Source organism: Apus apus, chromosome 8 (genome assembly GCF_020740795.1).
Source record: "Apus apus isolate bApuApu2 chromosome 8, bApuApu2.pri.cur, whole genome shotgun sequence".
NCBI classification, from domain to species: domain Eukaryota; kingdom Metazoa; phylum Chordata; class Aves; order Apodiformes; family Apodidae; genus Apus; species Apus apus.
Window position 1 is genome coordinate 13,640,205 of NC_067289.1, and position 19,953 is coordinate 13,660,157.

The following is a 19,953-nucleotide window of genomic DNA, read 5'->3' on the forward strand; positions in this document are numbered from 1 at the left end:
TGATTTCCAAAAGGGTAATGGAAAAGACCATGCATTCAGGCACACTTTCGCAAATTTGCAGTAATGTTTTTTTTAAGTCTCCTTTGAAAATAATCTCACTGAAATCACATGCTTTTCCTTCGTGACTCCCTCTGTTCAAGTATGGACAGACCAAAGATCTGGCAAGGAAATGTTTGCAGTTCTCCTACAGTGTGTCAATGAATTCCCATCAAATGGAGAAGCTGTTTGGGGAGGTGCCTTGGAGCAGTCTTTGAGCAGTAAGAACTGAGCTGTACTGGCAAGTTCTATGTATATAATCATGAGTTTCTGGAGTGTTTTTTCGATATGCAAATAATATTGTGAAATAATGCTTTCTCCTTGTCTCTAGACAATGGGCATTTCCGTTTTAGGGTTTAATGGAACAGGTTTTACATTCGTGTTTCATTTTCATATTTTCTTCTTACTAATGTTTTAATGAATGAGGTATGCATAGTAGCAGTCACGTGAGTGACTGAACCTAAATTTTTAGAAAGGAAAAGCAAGTCTTAAGTGATGTGGAAATACATCTGCTGTATGTAATCATGAACAATCTTGATAAAAAAATAATAGAAAAAGCAATAATTTGCTGCTTGTGCTGTGTGCAATTGTAAGTATGCTAGAAAAACCTTCAGTCTGTTCCAGTCTTTAAAAATGCATCAGAAAAAAGCTGTGTTATTTTTGACATAATTTCTTTGTCCTTATCTGTCTACTCTTGCTGAAGTTTAGAATTTTTCAAATTTAATTTTGTATTCACTTCCTGAGACCCCAGCTGTGGAACAGATGATGGATGGAGGAGGTAGATGAAAGAATATAAATGAAACTGTTGCCAATTACCATTCTTGGTCAAAGTATATAGAACTGGTGGTTATAGTGTATTCCCTTCACAGGGAGTATTCTGAGGAGCCTTCCGTGTAGATTGAACTAAAGCATTGCTTTGTGTAGGCAGGCCTTCAGTGTGGAACTGGCTTCACACTGAAGTTCCTGATGTGTGTGTTGATTTTTTTACTGTGTGACTTTGACTGTGGCCTATGTGGGGCCAGCTGAGATGAGCCTCATGCTTATGTAAGAATGCAGGCTGAATGGGTCACTCGTGTCACTTGATGGCTTTCTAGGTTTGTGAATTTTTTCTCTCTCATCTTTAGTGCTGTGTAACCAAAATTTAATCACTAAGCATCTGTTTCCGTAGCAAGAGGAAGTGTTTTATCACTTTAAAATATGAGTAATATTAGAAAGTGACTTATTTAACATATTTGGAATAAGTCTTGTTCAGTAGTCAGAGAAATTATTGTATGTGCCTAACCCATGTACATTGGTCTGGTTACTACTTTCTGAAGAAAATTTAGAAGTTGTAACATCAATAAATTTGTCCTGTCTGTGCTGACATCCAGCAGATGCAGTGCTGCAGTGCAGTCTGCTTCCTGACTTGCTGCCTTACTGATCTGTGAGTAGTGAGTAAACCCCAATTATTCAGCCTGGGTTTGTAGTGTAATTTTAGCCTGTGTGTGGTTATGGTACTGTTGAAATCACTGAGGCTGCTCATGTGCGTAAACTTGGCCACATTTAAGGTGTCAAGAGGTTTGTGACCAAGAACTCTATCTGCATACAGAATCTGTTTGTTTTGCTCAGACTTAACTACCTGTTTTAGGAGGAGTTTCCAAATACATGTTTGGTCTTGGCTTCCTACCCTTCGTGTTTGGGACCAAGAGCAAGTTTGTAACTCACTTGGCAAGGCAGAGTGGAAAGTATTGCAGAAGAACAGAAAAAGAAAGATAGAATAAGTTGAAAGAGAGAGCTGCCAAACATTTGTTCGTATGTTTGCATTTACCGTTTTTCATAATTATGTGGGTTTTATGTGTATAATTTCCAGTATATGACTGTAGGACACCACTTTTCATAGCTGAAGTGTAGTGACGTGGAGGACAATCTCAGTGGGATGTTGCCAAATTACACTTGTGCAACATCTCTGTCCATACTGCTAAGTGTCTGGTGAAGTTAGTTGAAGAGTGCTTCTAGATTTCCAGTTATGTGCTTTTGTGGAGATTACAGTGGATGTGCTGTTCTGAATTAAAGAAAGGGGAATGTATTGAAGGATGGGACTCAATGCTGGAGCATTTTCTTCTAGGGTAATAAAGCTAGAGTAAAGAAGTTTGATTGAAGATCCCCCTCAAATATATTTCATTAAAATCTCTCACACTGAAATATTTTCAGGCTTTAATAGTGAGTTGTTACAATCCTCCTTAATGGAGATTAGAGAAATGTGTCCTGAAATCAGGATGTCTTGAATTGGTTAGTGCACCTTAATTGTTTTAATAAAAATAATTTTAAAAATATTACTGTCGTGAATTACAAAGGTTAGGGGGTTTTAGTGGCTATTCTGATTGTTTTCTTTATTGTTTGATTGTGATTTACTTTAAAAGACCAAAACCAAGGAAAGTAAAATTTTCCGCTCCTATTAGCAATTTGAGATAAAGTTAGATTTTTCAGTTTGCTGAAAGTTTTTATCTGGGAGTGTTTAAAAAACCCCACACACTGAGAAGGGAACTAAGAGTGGAAGCAGTAACAAAATCTGCTATCATAATGTTGCTGTAGCACAGCAGCAGGATCAGTTACTGAACTGATATTAATTAAGCCCGTGCAACTGATCTTTATTGGGTCGTTGCAGAATTAGAACAGCTTATTTACGCGTATATGTGCACATTGTAACTGTAATTATACAAGCTATAACAGTCATTCATGTTTTAAATATAGCTTAGAAGAGCTTTGGTTCTTTAGCCTGGAGTGTATCATTTATGTTGGCTAAGCACTTTGTGTGAACTAAAATTAGTTTTATATTGAGGGGGTGGTTATCAATGTTAAAATCTTTGGAAATCGGGCTGGAAATAGAATATTCAGTAGGAAAGTGGCTGCTCTAAGATAGAAATCTTTCTTGGGCCAGGTGGGCTTTGAGTAGCTTTGTTTTTTCTTGTATGCACCTGTGAAATCATTGGCCACCGAATAGGAAATGGGCTGATATAGCTTTGTCAGCAGTGCCCTCTGGTTTTTTTCAGGCTTAGCTTCTTGACAACCTTTTTACTTGTAACTGTGTTATTTAAAGTCAGCATCTGTGCTGTTCTTACTTTGTGCATTGAACAATGTCACTTAAACATAAGTTATTGGTACATTTTTACCATAGGAGAACATTCTAAAAAGCCCCAAAAGCAAACTTCATCCTGATAACCTGCTTTAGGAGAAAAAGGAAAATACCTAATTTTCATTTACTACAGAAACTTTCCTACTGCAATTATGGTTTACAGAGCCAAGAACCTCTTTCCTGGATCTTGATGCAGGCCTTTCTAGCAAAATCAATTAGTTTAGTATCTCGAGGAGATGCAAATGCCCAAGTGTCATGGGGGAGTTAAAAATACCCCAAACCCCACCAAAAAAAACCTATGCAGTTACTTGTAACTTAGGGCCTTACGTGGGCAGGAAATAGAAGTTTGAATTCTGACTAATGGTGGTTACTTTTATTTACCTCTAACTTGTGTATGCAGAATTCAGTTTACAACCATGTATGGAAGTTGAAATTACGTAAATGCATTTGTGATCATTTTGAGCAGATACTGTGCTATCAATCTGAGATTTAGGTATCCCTGTGAGTTTAGGTAATTTGGTTTCTTTGCTTTTTGGTAGTAGCAGATTGTAAAAAAAAGCCCAACTGAAGTAGCTGTCTGCGGTGAAAGACCATTATGAGGAAACATGGTTTAGCACGTGGACTGTAACATTATTTTAATATATGCAGGAGTTCTTCATATTTCTCTGTGTGACAATATAAATCTTGGCTTTGTTGCCACTCATGACTAAAAGACTAGATCAAGAACATGAGAAATAGTAGGTACTACCTGTGTGATCATGGATTTTAAGCGATCCAATAAAGTAGACTAGAACATTGTTTTGCCTTCCTGATGATCTAGGAGGAGTTCTTGCATATGCAGTAGGAGAATTATGGTTAATGTTTACTTTATGAGTATTAAAAGTAGCCAGGCCTCAGACCTAGGGTAAATCAGTTCTTCCGTTTTGATGCACTGTATATAACTTATGCCTGTATAGAAGAGAAATCTAACTTATGGGATGATGTCTTTTATACGTTTTCGAACTGACAAGACACAAGGATAGACTAAGAAAATTATTTGCTCTAAAATAGTCCCTTCAAGTGTTTGATGAATGAGAGGAGGTTTTGGAAATTAAAAAAAAAAAAAAGCCTGTCAGATGGTTGGCAAACTTGCTTGTGTGGCATAACTCTGGGAATCAGGCTTTTGGTCTGATATTCTAAGTTTTCTGTTTGAGATTCTAAGACTCTACAATATGAAAGCACAATGCCCTTGAAGAATTTTTAGAGTTCATATGTCAATAGTAATGGGGATTTCAATAGTTGTACTGTGATTTTGCATGAGAGATAGTCTAACAGTAGTCAGTGCATATACACAAACTACCTTTTTTTTTTTCATTAATTTGTGAAATGCCTTCCATAACAATCATTGGCAATCCATAACTATCTGCTGGCAATTTTGTATGGATAAACATAAAGCAGAGCTTGTTATCAGTTTTCACCATATGATTTTGAAGTTTCTAACCTTCCAAAATGTATTTTTGTATATTAAGCTGGATATAATACAAAGAGAAATTGAGGAAGCCATATGTAATTTAAAAACAAACAAAAAAACAACAAACAAGTTCTGGGCAAGAGAATTTCAGATTTCCATCTTTCTGGTTGCCAGATGTTAAATTAAGTTGAAACACATGAAGATCAAATGCACTCAACATTTCTGTGCATTTGAGATATCCTAGTCTTATTAGTAATTGAACTTATTTTTAAAAAATACAATTAAGTTATGTAATGCTGTAGATCACGTAACAGACTTTTGGGTGCTGATGTTCAGAATGATATCTTGTGCATTTAACTTTAAATTGAATTCACTCCTTTGTACAAAGGGAAGATGTGTTGTGTTCAGGGGCTGACTTCTGGCTGTGGCTTCTATCCCTTCTGCCTGATGAACCAGAGGTGTGGAATTTGAGCTGCGGTTTGGTTTTCTGCTTTGTAGTCTCTACCCAATGGGGCCCTGAGCCTCACCTGTCCCCTTCCTCACTGCTTCAGCAATCTGGCTGGGTTCAGGGCTCCATCAGCTGCTTTGCACAGCAGTGGTGGCTGGTGTGAATTGGTGCCAGGAGACTCGTCCCATTCTCTGATGCCTTCCTAGGCTCCAGCTCTCCAGTGATTCCTGTGCTGCTATAGCTGTTCGTCAGCTGGCAGAGAGGCTGTGTGTTCCTTACTGTTGAGATAAAAAGGTTCAGTTTATGTGTATTTTTTGTTTATTTAGAGTACTTCTTGAAAGTAGACTCTGTATTTGACTAGATTCTTCTGATGACTTTTAATGTAAAGAACATGTGGTATTATCACGATATATTTGTGTTTATGTAACATTCTGTTGCTAATATACTTTAGGTTTAAGAAGACCCAACTAAGAGCTGCATAGGTGAAGATGAAAGATAGTGCAGGTGGAGCAGTGTTTGGCCTTGTGATCTTACCTGGGATTAGCAAAATGGCATTAAAAAAGACTCTCTACTCAACTGGAATTGTAGGTTCTATTTTATCTTTCCTAGACTCATAGCATTCATATAAGTTGGTTGGAGTTCCTGTCTGTGTAGAGTTCAGTAATTAATGAAACAGGCCCCTTCTTTCTTAATTCCCTTAAACAGGAAAAATAGAGTTAATCTCACCTAATGTGCAGCCATTAAGGATATGTCAACTTCTCTTTGAGAAACAACTTACCTGCAGTCAGCATTGATAGATGAATGAAAGCCCAGGGTCTCTAAAATCTCCTGATGACTAAAAGTAGTGGGAGGAAAGGATACTAAATGTACCCAAAGAATATTTAAACCTTTTCTAGGGCTGTGGGTGTACCATATGTACTTTGTAGTTTTTATGTTATAATATTCCAAATGCTTATTTTTAATAGATCATCCATTATCATATGAGAGGGATGAACAGGAAAGGAGACTGCCTTTTCCAAGTGTAAAAAGAGTAAATTTGAGGAAAACACTTATGCTGTATCTCTCTATTCTCCTAATGCTTATGTACTCTTGTTATTTTGGGGTTGGATTCATTTGACTGCTTCAGTGCAAAGGCATAAAGGGCTGACAAAGACTGTTTCTTTGCAGTATGAAAGAATAATTACACTACACAATGAAACTATTATTTTACATGTAAAATACACTTGTGGTAACTGAGTGTGAGATACGTGTATGTGTATACACCTAATAACTAAAGAAAAAATTCAAGTTGGGAATTTGTCTATTGCAACAAAACTACAACATCCCCTCTGACTGTCAAATACAGCATTCTGATTTTGTATAAGTGTATTTACCAAAATACTCAGATTCTGAAATGGACAGAAAGGGTAAATACTTGCTGAGATTTCAGTCTTTATAGAAAATCTGAAACTTTCCTCTGTTTTGGTAAAGAAGATCTGTCTGAAAGAGCTGGAGTCGTGGAGACCTGATGGTCTTTAGCTCTTCTGAAACATTATCAGCTCTTGCTATAAAGGCTTCACCATCTTATGGTAGTTTGGACACAACAGGTCTTCCCTAACTGTAGTACATGTAAGTTAGCAGCTAAGGAAATTGGATAAAGAAAGGGACAGATACTGCCTTATTTTTCTGGAATCAAAGCAAACACAAGACTCATGAAGTTTATATGGTATCTGTTAAGAATACACTTTGATCAGTTACAGAGTACTCTGATCTCCAGCTGCCTCTGCTTTTTAGGAGGTTTTCTGTACAGGTGGTTAAGTCTTGCTGTGTCAGTTCTCAACATACTGATCCTGAGAATGCTACACTGGAGGAAAAATTTTAATTTTTCCTCAGATTGTTTTTATGTAGAACTTCTTTTAAAAGGAAAGTTGACATGACTCCTTAGCATCTGACTAGGAACTCGAGATGTTCAGGCTAATAGGGTGTGATGTTGAGATGGAGGGATGTCTGTATATTGTATCCTTTGCAATTGGTTGTTTGATGGTTGAATTTATAGCTCCACTTCCTGACCTTACCACATATTTGAGTTTTCAAACATTGAAATCCTTCATTCCTTCTGCTGCTTCTATGTTAAGCTCCTGGATAGTTGCTGAGATTCAAAAGATTAAAGCAGCCCTGTGATATTTGCAAGTTTTCAGCAACAAGAAGTTTCTGCATAGCACCATGAGTTTCTTGACCTTGTTTTTGCTGCCCTTTTTTTCTTGCAACATCTTGACACTATAGCCCTAAATCCTTATCTGATAGTACAGCCTCTGAAAAAGCTTTTGACTTATTCTTGAGATGTTGGACTTACTAGTCCAAGTTGTGCAGGACAGGTATTGTGATGTGTTGCATTCTTATCTGAGTTTACATTTAGCAATGTAATAAACCATTTGTCTGTGAAGCCTTCATGGTCACCATTGTGTCCCTGTTTTGTTAACAGTTATGACCAAAATGAACATGTAAAGAACAAAACACACAAGTTGAAAGATGAAGAAAATCCTGCTCATCAAAATCTTTGTGGAAGTAGAGGATTGCTGATTTCCTGGTTAGGCATGCTAACTTTCAGGCTCACCTGGGGTGAAACAGCTTAGGGGGAAAATATTAGCTAAAAATATTGGGCATTGGGCATTTCTGGTAATTTACTGCCAAAGAGATGGAGAGAAAAAGCTGGAGAATTCAGGGCCAGCAAGTTGCACAGATGTCCTTACAAACTGTGTATGATAGATAAAATGCTGCTGCAAGTTTAGTGGTAATCAGTTTGTCTTGCAGCTATGTATATTAAGTGTGATCAAACTTGTGTCTTTTTGAAGACTGATTTGTTTATAATGTTCATGTTCTTTTGAGCCATGTGTTGCCTTGCAGTAAAGAATAAAGCAAAGATTGCACCTTAAAGGGAGTTTTCTTCTTTCTTTATTATATCAAAGACCATATGAATTACTGAGGATGAACTGAACTTTGTAGGTGAAGAAGACCTTAAAACTTAAAAACCTTAAACACTTTTGCTTTAATGATTAAATGAATTCAGTAAATACCCTTGTCTTATTTAACTTGATTGTTTTATAAGAGGAAAGGTCTCAGTTGGGAGGAATAGAAGAATGGTTCTCCTAATATTGAGAACTAGATTTTTTTTCTTTTCTCTGAAAATTTGTAATGTGCGTTGTGCTTGCGATGGACCTGAGAAAACTTGGCTTATTCATCGAGATGTAAGTCTTTAGTAAATGCACCTCCCTATTTCCATACACCAAGCTCATAGAAAATGTCTAGGATTTTGGGGTGTGAGTGAAGAGAATATCACACTTCTGATTCCAAGTCCAACTGTTCACCTTTTAAGGCTTTTCCAAGCTATTGATGAAGCATTTTGTGGCAATCACTGAAGAAGTAATAATGTAAGGACTATTTGCATGACTGAGGAAGGTTATGCTGGCATGTTGGGCTTATTCATAATTTGTTCCTCAGCATGGAGGGGCTCTGTGCCAGCAGGGAAAAATCTCTGGGGTGCCAAACCAGGGCTTCAATGGGCTCTGTGACAGGCTGCAACAATGTTCTTTCTTCAGACTGTATTAATGGTCATGACACATAAGTTATAAAACTCTTCTTGTAGCTATCCATGCTGTTATCCATGGTTATTTGGCCTTACTGTTCTCTGTATGATGACTTTGTCCCTCAATATGTCATGTTTCCTTTTTAATCTGTGGTTGTGTTGCCACTGTATGTGTATCAAATGTATTCCTTGATAGTTTTTTTGTTAAGATGCCTCTAGATACCTTTTTATATCTAATTACTGATGAAGAAAATTGGATAAAGTACCCAGTGATTGGAGGGGAAAGTTCATATGCTGGAGGGTAAGTCTGCCATTCAGAAGGACCTCAGCAAGGCAGAGGAAAGCACTGGTAGAAAGCTCCTGAAGTTTAATAAAGAAAAATGTGAAGACTTCCTCAGAAAAGGAACAACCCAAAGCAGCTGTGACAGTGACCTTTGTTCTAGTGAACAGTAAGTGGACCATCTGTCAGTGTGCCTGTGCAGCATTGAAAATTATCAGTGTATTGGGCTGCAGTAGCAAGAATGTAGCTGGCGAGTTGAGGAAAGAGATTATTATTACCCTATGTTTAGCTGTCATGAGGCTAAGTTTGGAGTATTATGACCAATCTGGGGCCCTGCCAATAAAAGGAAGATATTACCAAAATGAGGGACATGCAGCTAAAGGCAGCCACAATGGAGTACATGAAGTTAAAGGAGAGGATGAGGGCTGTGGCCTTCTTCATCAGGCTCATGGAGGATCTAATTGCTGTCTTCAGATACCCAGTAGATTATAGAGTTCAGGTAATAGGTACAGGTGTGGGTTTGTGGTTTTAGGAGCACAGCAGGAAGAGGTGATGATTGGAAGATGCCACAATGCAAATGACATGCACTAAGGGTTAAGCCCAGGAACAGGTTGCCTGGAACATTTGCATTACTTCCGTCCTCCATTCTCATTCAAATAGAGAGGATTAGGAGTACTGGTTCAAAAGTAGTTAGAACTTGTTTTGAGTGGAACAACATCATCAAATTATTCCCTTTTTAGTGTTTCTGCTGTCCTTGTATTATGTTACAGCCTCCTGTAGGTGAAATGTGTGTTGATCATTGGGTTTTTTAGCAGAGAGGGCTGTTGGGATTCAGAGACTTGTAACATGTCTCCAGTAGAACTGACTGTTTACTTGTCTGATACGATGTTGCTCTTTTCTGTGATGTTCACAACAGATTTCTATTTGGAGGACTTTGCTGCTGACATTTCTCTGTACCGTGGCATTAGTTATGGTGTTACGTTTGTTCCCCTGACCTGATTTTACCTACAGTGGTTGGCCTGTGGTTGTTTTTAAACTAATCTTTAAGTAGTTGCTTAGTATCAGAAGTATGACACCAAAGTGCAACTGCTATGTGTGTGGAGAGAGAGCGCACAGACCATTGAGGGTAGCAAGTATAGCATCGTGTGTGCATTTTGTCTTAACATCATGTTTGGAGCTTGTAGTCCATCCTCTGATTAATGTCTACTGGCCTTTTTACTGTCTGTCTGATTTTACTGATGGGCTCTAGCACAGAGGGGGAGACATTCCTGTAAATCATTAAGTGCATATTCTTATCTTACATTTCTATACCTTATCCTATTTCCAGTTTCTCACATCCAGTAGTACTTTTTTCAAGCTGTCTTTAACATGTTTTGAAGTTACCTTGCTTTGAATTCTTTTGTATCATTGTAACAAACTTAGTGATTTATTTACTCTGATTTCCCTCTGTCACTGAGGATGCTGAATATAGTTGCTGTCAGGAATTGTTGATTTCGTTGCTGATTTTGTTTCAGTCTGATAATGGAGATCAAAGGGATTGCAAGTCACTATCTTGCTGGCCTTCTTATCTGAATCTGGGCAGCACAGGTTGAAATTTAAGCTTGATATCACAAAGTTGTAGCATGAGTGCCTGATAATTTTGATATAGTTTGATTTTTACACACATCTAGAACTGTGATACCACTGTGGGATGCACAGATCGCTTGAAGCTTATGTCTACTGATGATTATATTTGGTTTTTATTTAATGTAAGAGTTAGAAAGATCAATGGCTTTTTACTTTAGACCGCTACAAACCAGCTTTATCCAGCTTTAGAAACAAGGAGTTGAAATAGGGTTATGCTGGAACCTAACAGCTGTTTGGTCCGTATCCAGCTGTAGGGCCCAGATGTTCTTTCCCTCATTTCTCCATCATGTGACAGTGGTGGGAAATAGCCCAGAGAACCAACCTGGTGTTTCAGGGTCCTGTGGTCATTCAAAGATGATCTGCAAGGAATTGGGTGGTGGAGGGGCTGTCTATCTCCTCCCATGATACCTCTTTCTGCTTTGCTTTATACTTCCTCTTTCTTGACTTGCCCCTCATCTTTTCAGTCTTTTGATGTTCTGTTGTTACTTCTTTTTCAGTTGAGCTTGTTCTGTCTTAAAATTTTCCCCTTTAATTACTGCACACATATGTTGTCTTCATTCTGTTTGCTCTATCTCCTTTATCTCTTCTTCATCTTGAATCTTAGCATGTTTAGCTCATTAAGTCCTGTGAAGCTGGAACTCTTTGCTAGTTAAATACACTAAATAAATAAATAAGTACTTATCAGATCTTCCTGCAGTTCTGTAAACAAGCTACTTAATCATGCTTTTATGTTAATACCAAAGAAACAAATAAAAGTCGGTTCACTGTGATTATAAACAAACAATTAAAAATTTGTCTAAATATTGATAAACTTTTCCTTCCTTTGTTGTTGTTTTTTGTGTTTTTTGCCTCCGTAGTGCTCTCCAGAACAAGATTTAACTCTAGAGACTTGAATGCAAGTTAATAATTTTTCTTTTCTTTATTTTCTTCCATAAGAGAAATTGAAGTTGCCTGAAATTGTTTGTGGTCTGAAGCTAGAGAAGAGGCAAAAGACAAAATGTAACTGTGCAGGAATGTGCTTAGATACAAAACTGAGGATGTAACTGTGGGAATGCCGTGGATACAAAACCAGGAATGCAACTATGTGTTAGTGAAATCTGCAAAAAGCTGGGAATGTCATGCTAAATGTTTGTGAACTGCAGGCAATTGGCAGGGTTTTTCAGAACGATTCTTTTAAAAAGTACTTTTCCTGAGTTTGAGGCCTGACTCAGTCTTTTTTTTTTTTTTTTTTTTTTTGTTGTTGGCTTGAACTCATGTGAACTAGAGTGGAATTAGCAAGAGACAGTAAAGCTCTAGTTCTATATACTCTCTCCCCAGTGGTAAAGCTGGCTTAAGAAATTCTTGCTCCAAATCATACTTCCCTGCCTGTCTCACTTTTTCCAGGAAGAGTTTTTTGTAGGAGTGAAATACAAAGTGTCTCTGATCCAATTTTCCAGACAGCATTACAGAAAACTTCCTATTGCTTTTTCTTTTTTCCCCCATGGCAGGCTGCTGCTGTGGCTCTGTGAACAGCTAAGCTGGAATGACTGAAAGAATGAGGCGCCCTGCGATGGGAGCAAGGGATGGGAATACAGCTGTTCCTACCAACCTCTGTGTAATGTGAAATCCCAGCCTTGTAGCACTCATTGCCAGAAATGAGCACATTCAAGCACTCAGGGCAGTAGCCTGATGGAACAGCCACGTTGTTGAACACTCTGAGCAAATGTCATCCTTCCTTGTATTTTTTTCTCAGGTAGCAATAAGCAAGGAAGGAGATATCAAACCATCAGCTGTCAAGCAAAAAACCCCAATCCTTTAGAAATGCGTCATGAAAGCAAATTTACTGACAAGTAAAATTTGGCCTGAAAGTTGCAGCCAGTCTAGATGGAAATGCTATAAACAAGTGTGCCATCTGAACTTTACAATTAATAAAATTTCATCTTGAATCTTTTTTACTAAGCTATATATTTTATTAGTCATGTAGGTTTTTTTACTGTAAAATTTTCTGCAATTTTTGTGGTTCTCTATAATCTATGCTGTTTTATAGTTGAAATTTAATTGATGGCAATAAATGGGTTAAATGAATGCGTCCCTGTCCCTTCCCTCCAAGTCCCTGAGTATTTTTATGTAAAGTTTTACAGGAAAACATTTTTTAATCATGCAGGGCAGCTTTAGAAGAAGTAGAAGGAGATGTGACAGAACTGGAACTGAAACTTGACAAGGTAAGCTTTTTAATTCAACAATGTTTGTTCTGAACAATATGAAAAGATATGTTTAGGTTTGCTTTGAAGGTTCATAGCTGGGAAGCAGCAGTGGCTGCTGACCAATTGTTCTGCTGTGACAGAGGGAAGGGATCTGGGTCGAGTGCACAGAGGGGCCCCAGAGACCCAAGCTTGAGTAAGAGCAACAACAGCCGGTGTGTGAACTTGCTTTCTCCCCAGCTGAGGGCTGGATTGTGCAATGCCCTCCTGCCCCTGTGGCCCCTCACACTCATGTGACACGGCCCCCCAGGGGAGCCACATGCAAACTGATTCAGCTTTCATGTGAGTTAAAAGCCAGGGGTTGGCCATCCCTGCACTGAGAGCTTATGTTTTATGACAACTGCGTACTGTGAGGACATGTGGCTGCTCTTTGTTGTAGAGATTAAAAGTCAATGCTTTTTGTCTTTGGTAGTCTTCAGTACAGTCACAGCAGGATAGGTGTATATATCCATCACTACAGTCTGGAGGACATAACTGCCATAAGATTAATCCTGCTTTTTATCATGCTTTGTGCATATATATCAAAGGTTGTATGTAGCATCTTTTCAGTGCCTTAAAATCTGTTTATTGGTTTCCTAACCAGTAGTATTTTGGAGGCCTTTGTTCTTTCTTTGCTAGTATTTTGAGAGTGGCTTATCTGTACAAAGTCTCCTTTCCTGAGCATTTCATGCTAAATGTTCAAAATTATTTTGTGTTTAACGTGCTGAGCAGATGACAGTTGTTCATTCCTTTAGCTGCTTTTTGAATACAAACTTTTGTTCCTGCAGCCTCAAGTTCCTGCAGCCTGCAGAGAGATACAGTCAAGTGTAATGTTAAGTCTGAAGACCTGGTTACTTTTCATAATAATATTTCTAGTTTTTGTAGTAAATAGTGTAACAATTTGCTCTTCCAAAATAAATGTAAGGTACTTGTTTTGGTGTGAACTTTGATGAAACTAATGGATGGGCGTAAGACACATTTTTTCTGTAGGGTTGATGAATCTGTTTTGGTAGATTGAACCACTATTTAAAGGATATGAAAGATCTATCTTGAAAGTTTATGTTCTCCACTGATCTAAAAGTGTAATTTTGGGGAAAGAGAATTCTGAAATTCCTTAAGGGCTCTTCCTCAGGGACTTGCCCCCAGACGCTTGCAGAAGGCCAGTACCAGGCATACCACTCTATCATGTGAAAGTTATAGTTGTAATATGACTCCTTGCCCTGAGACTGTATCTTCATACTCTTTAAAATAAAATCACCCAAACCCACTTGCTCCCCTGACAAGAAAGGAAGTACACAAAGTAAGTATATTAAGTAGTTTAATTGTGGTGTGAAGTATAAGTGACCTAGGATAAGCTGAAGTTGAAAGCCAAGCTTCCTAAGTGAGTTGAAGTAATTATGGCCTGAGGATAATGATTTGTCTAGACTTGGTAACTTTTTCTGCTCAGTTATTTAAACTAAACTTGGCTTTATTGTCCCACAATTGTGACTTTGGGGTACATTATCTATCTCTTTTCTCCACTGGAAGAGAGGATGCTGAGTTCAGGATTGTGAACCATAAGCAAAAGTGAAAGAAAAAAAGGATCATTTTGGTGGTGATTTTTCTGTCCTTTGTTCAAGCAACTTGGCCATTCATCAGAATGTGGGAGATGCTCAGATTTCCTCTTTTGCTAAGAGGATCTGACTCAACATTAAAATTACTTGGTAGGTAAGGCAGGGAGAACTTGGATGGCTTCCTTGGCCCAACAAAGGATCAAATACTTCTATGTTGTTCTTCATGGAATTTTGTCTAACATCCTTGTAAAATCTTTCAGAGGTAAAGGACAACCTTCTGATTTTATTCTCAGTTTGGTTTAGGGTGGGGGAACACAACTGTAGTAGTCTTTCTCTCAAGAGTGCATCTTGTTGGTTGCACTGTTATTGTTTCTGTCATTCATGGCCAAGTGCATAAATAGTTTAAAAAGTGTGAAAACATCTATTGAAAGATACTGATGGCCTCCACTATCAGACTCTGCAGTACCATGGTAGCTGAGGTATGAGTGGGAGGGATGGAAACCTATCAGAGACTGTTGTATGAGTGAAAAGATGATTGATTTTGCCTTCTGAGATGTGACCATCCCTCTTCAGTTATGCTTTATGCAGGTAACCTTTTACTTTTCCATGCCTCTGTTCTGAGTGTTTCAAGATGAAACAACTGGTGTGGGTTTCTTTTGGTTTTTTGTTGGGTTTTTTTTGGCTCAGAAACCACAAAAAAATATGCTTGGGTTCTAGCCAGTTATATTTTACTTGTTGCACTTTCTGCCCTCAGCATTCTCTTGAAATACATGTGAAATATGTGCAAAATCTCGGTTAAAAATAAAACAAAAATAATACAAAAATCTGTAGAGTAGTAACCCTCTCGATAGTCTATCAGTTGACCTAGAGCAGTGTTTTTATAGCCATCACTATACAACAGAGTTTTTCATAGTATGCAAGGCTCTGTAAATCTAGATTTTAACTTTTGAAATCTTTGTTTCTTAGAGTTTCCCAAGTTCAGTGTGTTTCATGCTTACCTGGTGGTATAAAAAAACAAAACAAAAAACTTCCACTTTTCCCCCCCCCTTCTGTTTAGCTGGTGAAGCTTTGTATTGCAATGATTGATACTGGGAAGGCATTCTGTACAGCCAACAAGCAGTTCATGAATGGAATTCGAGACCTTGCACAACATTCCTGTAAAGATTCATTGGTTGAGGTAAGCTCTTTAAGAGGCAAAGATGGAAGGAGAAAAGCATAACTCCAGAGTATAGCAGTTGGCAAGAGAAGTAGGTGAAGTTTATACTGTTCCTTTCCTTTTTACTCCTTTTGCTGTGAGATGCTTTGACTGATGCTCTGCAAGTATCTGTGTGTGTACTGCTGATTGCAACATGCTAACCAGGTTTTTTGAATTAGAATTTTAAATGTTAATGAATTTTTAATTAGAATTTAAAACATTAATTAATATTGTAAATTAATGCTTTAAGTTATATTAACTTTCAATAGTTTAGGCATTTTAGTTAATTTGAATTTTTCCTGCTTTGCTTCTGTTTGGTCCTTTAAATACAGGTAGGTAGCAGTGACATGTTTGTTGTTTGTAGTTTTGCTTGATACTTTAGGTTGCTTGTAGCTTTACTTGTTATTACCCCCATGGTCTCTTTCTAAGCATAATAGTTTTAGATTAATAATTATACTGAAGTAAATCAAATGCCAAGTTCTTTTCACTAAAGCTGTGAACCTCCAAAATGTTGTTTTCATGCTGTGTAGTTGGTAGGGCTAAACTTAAACAGCTTCCTTGTCTTTCATTTTACAGACCAGCTTGACAAAGTTCTCCGACATGTTACATGAAATGATCAATTATCACAATGTAAGTATTTCTATCTGGAATGTGATACTGATAGCTTACCTCCAGTTATATTTGAAAACAGAATAATGATAAAGCTTTTCTAGTTGATAGTATTTCAAAGTCATGGTTTCAGTGGTATTAAATACCTCTCATTTTATACCTGTAAGTATTTTATTTGTATTTTGTTTATGAAGTATTTATAAATACCCCGTTTTCTGCAGATTTTTATTTTTTGTTCAGAATTTGTAAGCTTTGCTAAAACTCAGTACTGTAAAGACTAAGTACTGGATTGTTTCATCTTTTAAGTCAAACTGATGGGCAGTAGTGACAAACTATGAGTGTATTTCTTTGCTGGATTGAAATATTAAATTTTCCAAAATTTCTACTTTTTTTTCCTGTTCTTTATAATACATGAAATGAAACATCCCTGATTTCTATGTAGTTTTCTTTTTGGAAGCATGACAGATTTAGAGAAGTATAAAGGAGAAAATGCTAGGATTTAAGACTAATAGTGATTTATTTTTTTTAAGTCAGTTTTGATTGAATTGAAAACTGATTTATTTTCTTTCTCCTTTAAAGAGTTTAGTCTTGTATGCTGAAAGCCAAAGGGATAGTTTTGTTCTTCCACTTTCTTCCTCTTCCCTTTGCCCCTACTGCTTTTCCTTCATTTTCCAGCAAATTTGTGGAGAGCAAATGATGTGTGTCCAAAGTGCTGAAAATATGCAGGGCACTTAAAGTTTATTTTTTTTGTACCACTAGGAGTTTTAATGTTTAGTAGTGTTTAGTAGCACTTACTTAGGTTCCTAGAAGTGTGTTATTAGGCATTTTTTGGGTTTAAGAAGGGAAACGAATCAAAGCAGGTTAAGACTGTTGAGTTGGATTCCTGCTCCATGTTATGAGGTGTACATATCTACACATAATGAGAACTGTAAGGAGGGCAGTAAGTGAACAGTGAGACTTTAAAGGCAGAGAAAAGCCAGTTGTTCGAAGCAGCAGTAGTGGCACTTTCATGCCAGTGATTTCTGCAGATTGGATTGAGGAGGTGAATCCAGTTGACTGTCCTCTTTTCCACTCTTCATGTCCCTTCTTGCTGCTGGTTACTCTCTTAACCATGTCTTAGTTATATGGTATGCTCTTTTTGACACACCTGACTGAGGTCTTATCTTCTTGCTGCTGTTACTGTTCTACATGATTGTGACTTGCAGTGCTTTGGTAAAATTTGGCACAGCACAACTCTGCCTTTAGGGCAGTTTGAAGGTAGAAAGCAAAGAACAAGCCATATTAAAAAAATTCTTCATATGTCTAAGAAGGACCACTCTGGGTTATGTCCTTTTTTTCCCTCCACTTCCTTGCTGTGCTCAAGCACAGTGAATAGAACAGTGGCTCTTACTAAAGGGACACAATCATAAGAAGAGAGGCATGTTATGGGTTTCTAATGTAGAGCTTTACCAGACATGTTGTCCTGTGTTGCTTTCTGTGCATCTGCTTGGTTCAGCAGGAGTTACTAGCTCAGAGTGTCAGCTCTGTTGACCAAGTTGGCAGGAGAGTCATCACAAGTGAGAAGAAGTTAGAGAAAGAAAGAAGAGAGATGGGCATCCTCCAGAGGAAGAAGGAAAGTGGTAGGAGATGATCCCACTGAGACCTGGATAACTGACAGTTTTCTCTTATGAGGCTTTGCTACATAAAAGGCTGGGAACCAAACTAATGCAGCATCTTCACTGAGCAGTGGAGGAGTAGCTTTGACAGCTTATGGCACGTAGCAACTTTGTTAGACTTAGTTTGGAGTGTGTGGAAGGTAATTTATTGAAAGGGCCATAAATCTTAGTCAGATCATGGTCTGTGCACTTTTTTTTCTGTTCTTTAGGGAAGGAAGAGTGTGTGTATTTTTCTGCCTCGCACTTTTCTTCAGTACTGTAAGCAAAATTACAAAGTTCATATTTCTGGGAGTCCACTAGTAGGTTGAGTTCCATCTGCTTATACTCTTTCTGTATTGATCTTGATTGGTGCACTCCTTGGGCATTGGCAAGCTTAAATGTCAGCCGTGGGAATAGTTGCAGCATGACTACCAGCTTGTCAAGAAGTTCTTTATTTTAGTTGTCTTGTTTTCTGGTTTCCCAAAGTAGGAATACAAACAGGATCTTCCATGTGTTACTGTTAGATAAAGGACAATTCCGGTTGGAAGGGGCCTCAGGAAAAATGTCTGATTCAACTCCCTGCCTAAATCAGAGTCAGCTCTGAGGTTGGAGCAGGTTGCTTAGGGTTTTATCCCATTTGGTCTTGAAAACTTCCAAAAATGGAGACTGGGTGGAGGATATAGCACCACTGTTAACGAGTGACTTAAACTTGGTAATCTTTTCCTTCCTTCAGTGTTTCTAGAAAAGAGAAACAAGCTGGTGAGGATTTTGCTGTCAGTAGTTGGCATTACACGGCTTTTCATTTTGTGAATAGAGAAGCTAAGAATGAGAATGTTTAAAGAAAACATTATTTGACCTGAAACTTTGAGTTCTTGATTTGCTTTTTCAATAAAACTATTTAACACTTAAAGATCTTTACCTTTTGTAAGAGATTCTCTTCAGTTGGGCCAACTACTACTTCCTTTTATTCTTTCACCTTCTGTTTTTTGTGATCGTGCCTTGTATGTTTCCATAAGCAGAATGGGAGTTGTGGAGGAGTTAGAAATTAAGGCATCATTTGTGTTCTGCACGATGATGAGTGGCAAAAGGATTTGTCCCATATCCATTAACATCTTCCATTCTGTTTGGAAACACGGAGAGTAGGTGTGAAACTGAGAGAATGGTCCTTTTTCATTCTTAAGTTAGACTTTCTGAGGTGGTAAGAGAAAAATGCACGTTTTCTAACATTCAGGTGTGGTTTGGCCTTGGAAACTTAACGAATTTCTTAAGCTTTACAATTTGAATGGGTAGGTTATAATCTTCCCCCACCCTGCTTCCCCAAATAATAAGAAATTTGAGAATCACGACTTAAAACGGTCTTAGAAAAAGAAGCAGCCATTCTTCTTAGCAGTTCAACAGTGGGTAGTTGTTTTGGGTTTTTTTACAAACATATTATGTAAAGGACTAGTTACTCATGTATGTTAGATTTGCAGCATTAATTTTAGTCTTTTTGTTGTTGTTCATTAGCCAGAAGAGCATGTTTCATTAGGCTTTTAGTTGTTGCTGAAATTGTGAAAGTCTGTAAAAATAAAAAAAAGTTGTTACTTAACATTCAAAGTTGTTTATTCAAAGCTGTTTGTACAGTAATGTTCTTGACTGTTTAATAATCATAATAAACATGTTGTATGAAAGTGGGCTTGTCTTACCTTGTTAGGATGAGAGAATAAGATGCCAGGAGCTCTTGTCTCTCCTTATAACCACAGTCTTTAAGAAAAGACCAGCAAAAGGTGTTGGGTTTGTGTTATTTCTTTATTCCTTATTTAGTGTTTATTTCAAAACTTCTTTGAAAATTTTATATTTTTTTTATTAGAGACACAGGTCTAATAATAATTGTAATCTAATTCTGCATACCAGCTGTATGTTTAAAATTAAAATTTATGAATACCCTTATATTATTGACCTACATAATTATGTTTTTCTTTCAGATGCTGTTTGACCAAACCCAAAGATCAATTAAAGCACAGCTTCAGACTTTCGTTAAAGAGTAAGTTAGTTTGCATTTGTAATGAGAAAATTATAGGTAAAATAGAATTTAAAAACATCTGATTTGGAGTGGGTTGGTAAAACATCTTTTCTGAAAATTGCTAGAGAAGTGTGCATTGAAGCTTGTAAAAAATCACCCCAAATCAGTGAGGCTTTAGATCCAGCTGCAGGAATTAATTACAAGTTGTCATTGTCTGAGCTTAGGGA

At 37.5% G+C, this 19,953-nt stretch overlaps 1 protein-coding gene across 5 annotated transcripts in view; it reads left to right on the forward strand.

The window, feature by feature from the left end:
- Positions 1 to 19,953, forward strand: part of ACAP2 (ArfGAP with coiled-coil, ankyrin repeat and PH domains 2) — a 59,724-nt gene that overhangs the window by 2,921 nt on the left and 36,850 nt on the right. For all 5 annotated transcript variants that reach the window (XM_051626147.1, XM_051626148.1, XM_051626144.1 and 2 more), the window contains exons 2-5: positions 12,658 to 12,715; positions 15,344 to 15,463; positions 16,058 to 16,111; positions 19,689 to 19,747. In XM_051626147.1, coding sequence (XP_051482107.1) covers positions 12,658 to 12,715; positions 15,344 to 15,463; positions 16,058 to 16,111; positions 19,689 to 19,747 — 291 coding nt within the window. The remainder of the gene's footprint in view (positions 1 to 12,657; positions 12,716 to 15,343; positions 15,464 to 16,057; positions 16,112 to 19,688; positions 19,748 to 19,953) is intronic.